The sequence below is a fragment of the Myotis brandtii genome, unplaced genomic scaffold (assembly GCF_000412655.1).
Source record: "Myotis brandtii unplaced genomic scaffold, ASM41265v1 scaffold78, whole genome shotgun sequence".
NCBI classification, from domain to species: domain Eukaryota; kingdom Metazoa; phylum Chordata; class Mammalia; order Chiroptera; family Vespertilionidae; genus Myotis; species Myotis brandtii.
Window position 1 is genome coordinate 606165 of NW_005371131.1, and position 3194 is coordinate 609358.

The following is a 3194-nucleotide window of genomic DNA, read 5'->3' on the forward strand; positions in this document are numbered from 1 at the left end:
CCTGAGCCTCCTCTCGGCGCTGAGGCTGGCAGCGACCCATCCTGTGGTTGCCTGGGGTGTGGGGCCAGCACTGCCCTGCTGCCTCCTGCCAGGCGTCCTCCCCTCCCCTTTGAGAGGACCCTCTCTCTAGGATGCAAACTCGGGTGTCCTGGGGCCTTTGCCTTGGACACAGGTCCCTGCGGGCACCAAAGGGCTCAGGGCTGCCCCTGGCGCCTGCTTCCCGCATGGGGCGTCCCGGAGGTCTGCACCTGCGGTTTCCCCACCTCCACCCCCAAGAACAATGGTTCCCTCTAATTTAACAAACACAGAGAGCAGGCTGTGCCAGGCACTGTCCCAAACCCTTAACTGGACTCATCTAGTCCTCTGAACAGCCCAACAAGGCAGGTGCCATCATTAGCCGTATCAGAGAGGGAAACCAAGGCACAGGGAAGTTAGGGGGACCCCAGGCTGCCAGTTCGTTTGTGCCCTTGGCCTCGCTGGCTGCCCCTTCAAAGGTGGTGCCGTGCAGGGAAGTTAGGGGGACCCCAGCGTCACAGAGGCCGACTGGACCCCAGGCTGCCAGTTCGTTTGTGCTCTTGGCCTCGCTGGCTGCCCCTTCAAAGGTGGTGCCGTCTGACAGCTCTAGGGACCCACGTGGACCTGGTGACAGCTCGTCCCTCCCTCCTGCTCCCAACCCTGCTGGCAACCCCCTGCAGGTCTCCACCGCGCGGGTCACTGTCCTGCAGAGGCACTCTGACAGGGAACAGGGCCACTAGCAGTAACCATACTGGCACCGCACGGGCACTGGCTGTCCAGGTGAGGCAGGACACATGACCACCCCGTTTCTACCGCCCGCTCCCCACCCCCCCAACAAAGACACAGGGTGCTCTGCGCATCTCCTCTGGGCTCCTCCCAGGGCCTGCAGAAGGGAGCACCTGGAGTGGCCGGGGCACCCTGAACGTGCTCCTGTTGGGGCCTCAGGGCCTCCTGACCTAGCGTCTGTCCTGCCCATCCCCAAACAAAGGTTGAGTTCGAGGCAGAGCCCTGAAGGATCAAGGTGAGGGCGGGTGTGATGGGCGCCACACACCAGCGAGCCTAGGAGGCAGGGGAACCGTCTTTTGGACAGGACAGATCTGCGTCGATCCCACTGTCGGTCCAGTGTGGCCTCAGCAGGAGTCCCCTCTGTGAACGGGGACCGCGGTGCTGCCGGCAGTACTGCTGTGAGGACAAGGCACGTGAGGCCCATGAAGGGAAGGGCCGTCACCCTTGTTGCCCACCCACCTCGCGATCAGGCGACAAGAGGGGAGCGGAGAGAGGCAGGTCTAAGGCCGCTGCAGAGCCCGGCTCCATCTGGATTTGTTTATTCAGTACAGGCCCAGTGCCCAGCCCTCCCCCGGGAAGTGGCTGAGCTGGGGAATAAAATAAATAAAGGCCGCCGAGGTGTGAGTGCGAACGGGGCTGGGCCAGCCTGGGGAGGCGAGGTGTGCTCGAGGCACGGGCCCAGCCTCGGCTGTCCACCCCCAGCCCCCACTCCAACGGAGGTGCCCACAGGAATGGGCCCTGGACCGCCTGCCACTGCCCACCCCTCTTCCCTTCTGCCCTCTCGCCTTCCTGGGTCAGGTCCAGAGACAGAGCTCTCCTGGCTGGGGCGGTGGGGAGGAGGGGGGGTGCCCAGTGTCCAGGCCCAAGGTCGCAGCCTGTGGCCTTGCCTGGGGGGCCCAGGTTCGCTGTGCGAGGACAGAGGAGCAGGGAGGCAGGCGCCCCGAGCCAGCAGGCCTTTATGCGCCACCCTGTTGCGCGGCGGCCCAGCCCCCGCTCCCACGCTCTCGTCCTCCCACTCACCCTACCCCCCAAATCCACACCCCACAGCGGGCGCACTCAGGAGTCACACCAGCTCCCACCCTTGTCCAGGGGCCCGGCAGCCCCTCGCGCATCCCTGGGCGGCTCCCTGGCTGCCGTGTCCTCGTCGTCTTCCTCCTCGTCCTCCCCATCAGTGAACTCGTCCTGGCCGGGGCCGTAGGCCAGCGTGGTGTGGGCCAGGTCCACCTCGATGGGGAAGACGTCAGCGTCACGCAGCACGGCGTAGCAGTCGTTGTAGTACTTGGACATGGTGGACACGAAGCGCTGAAGCTGGAACACGATGTCCTGGACTGGGCAGGAGAGCGGGTGGCGAGGCACCAGTGGGCCGGCTGCCTGCCTTGTGGACTGGGCCCTCCAAGCCTGCCTGGGCCCGCTCCCTGCCCTGGGCTTCCCATCCTGCACCTCCTGGGCCTGCACAGTACCCAGGTCTCAGGCTCCCACTGAGGGAACAGAGGAGCCCTGCCAGGGCGGGTGGGTGTGGACTGCACCCCAGGGAGTCCAGTCCCACCCAGACCAGGCTCTGGGAGGTGGGTGTGCTCCTGTCAGCTCTCCCTCTTGGGTCTGACAAAGCACTGCATGGCAGGGCCTGGCCCTGGGACGTCACGTTAAAATGTTCCCTTCTGGGCCTCAGTTTTCCCAGCTCTGAAATGGGGAGAAGATGGTATCCACTCACCACAACGAGGATGGTGTATGGACTGGCTGAGGGAGGGCATGACCCTTGGGCCCCCGATCCCCACCAGGCCCCTCACCATGCTTCTGGTCCAGCAGCTCCATCTTCTCCAGCACGTCCTTGCGCATCTGGGAGAAGCGGGCGCGGGCCTCCTGGCGGCAGCGCAGGATCAGGCGGTATTCGTAGTTGCCTGTGCTGACCCGGTACAGGGGCTCCCCGAGGGCCTGGGGTGGGGAGGGGCATATCAGGGACCTGGGTGGGGCGGGATCTGCTCTGGGGCAGACGGGGCAGGGGGCACCACATGGCACCTTTCAAAGCTACCAGGGCTCCTCACTTCTGAGATGCCAGGGATTTTGAGAAGCACTTAGTTACAGCGTCATGAGAAACAAAACAAAACAAACCCTTGCCTCGTTAAATAAATGAACACTTAGTCATAAGATAGATCCTGGTATCAAAAATATTACAGATTCAGCCCTAACCGGTTTGGTTCAGTGGATAGAGCGTCGGCCTGCGGACTGAAGGGTCCCAGGTTCGATTCCGGTCAAGGGCATGTACCTTGGTTGCACGTACATCCCCAGTAGGGGGTGTGCGGGAGGCAGCTGATCGATGTTCCTCTCTTATCGATGTTTCTAACTCTCTATCCTTCTCCCTTCCTCTCTGTAAAAAATCAATAAAATATATTTTT

At 63.0% G+C, this 3194-nt stretch overlaps 1 protein-coding gene across 5 annotated transcripts in view; it reads right to left on the reverse strand.

The window, feature by feature from the left end:
- Positions 1–1300: 1300 nt before the first annotated feature.
- Positions 1301–3194, reverse strand: part of PICK1 (protein interacting with PRKCA 1) — a 15958-nt gene continuing 14064 nt past the window's right edge. For 4 of the 5 annotated variants that reach the window (XM_005883210.2, XM_005883209.2, XM_005883208.2 and 1 more), the window contains 2 exons: positions 2589–2733; positions 1301–2129 (listed from right to left, as the gene is read on the reverse strand). In XM_005883210.2, the coding sequence (XP_005883272.1) occupies positions 1858–2129; positions 2589–2733 (417 nt within the window). In that variant the 3' untranslated portion in view covers positions 1301–1857. The remainder of the gene's footprint in view (positions 2130–2588; positions 2734–3194) is intronic. The other variant, XM_014530805.1, reaches the window with a different exon arrangement.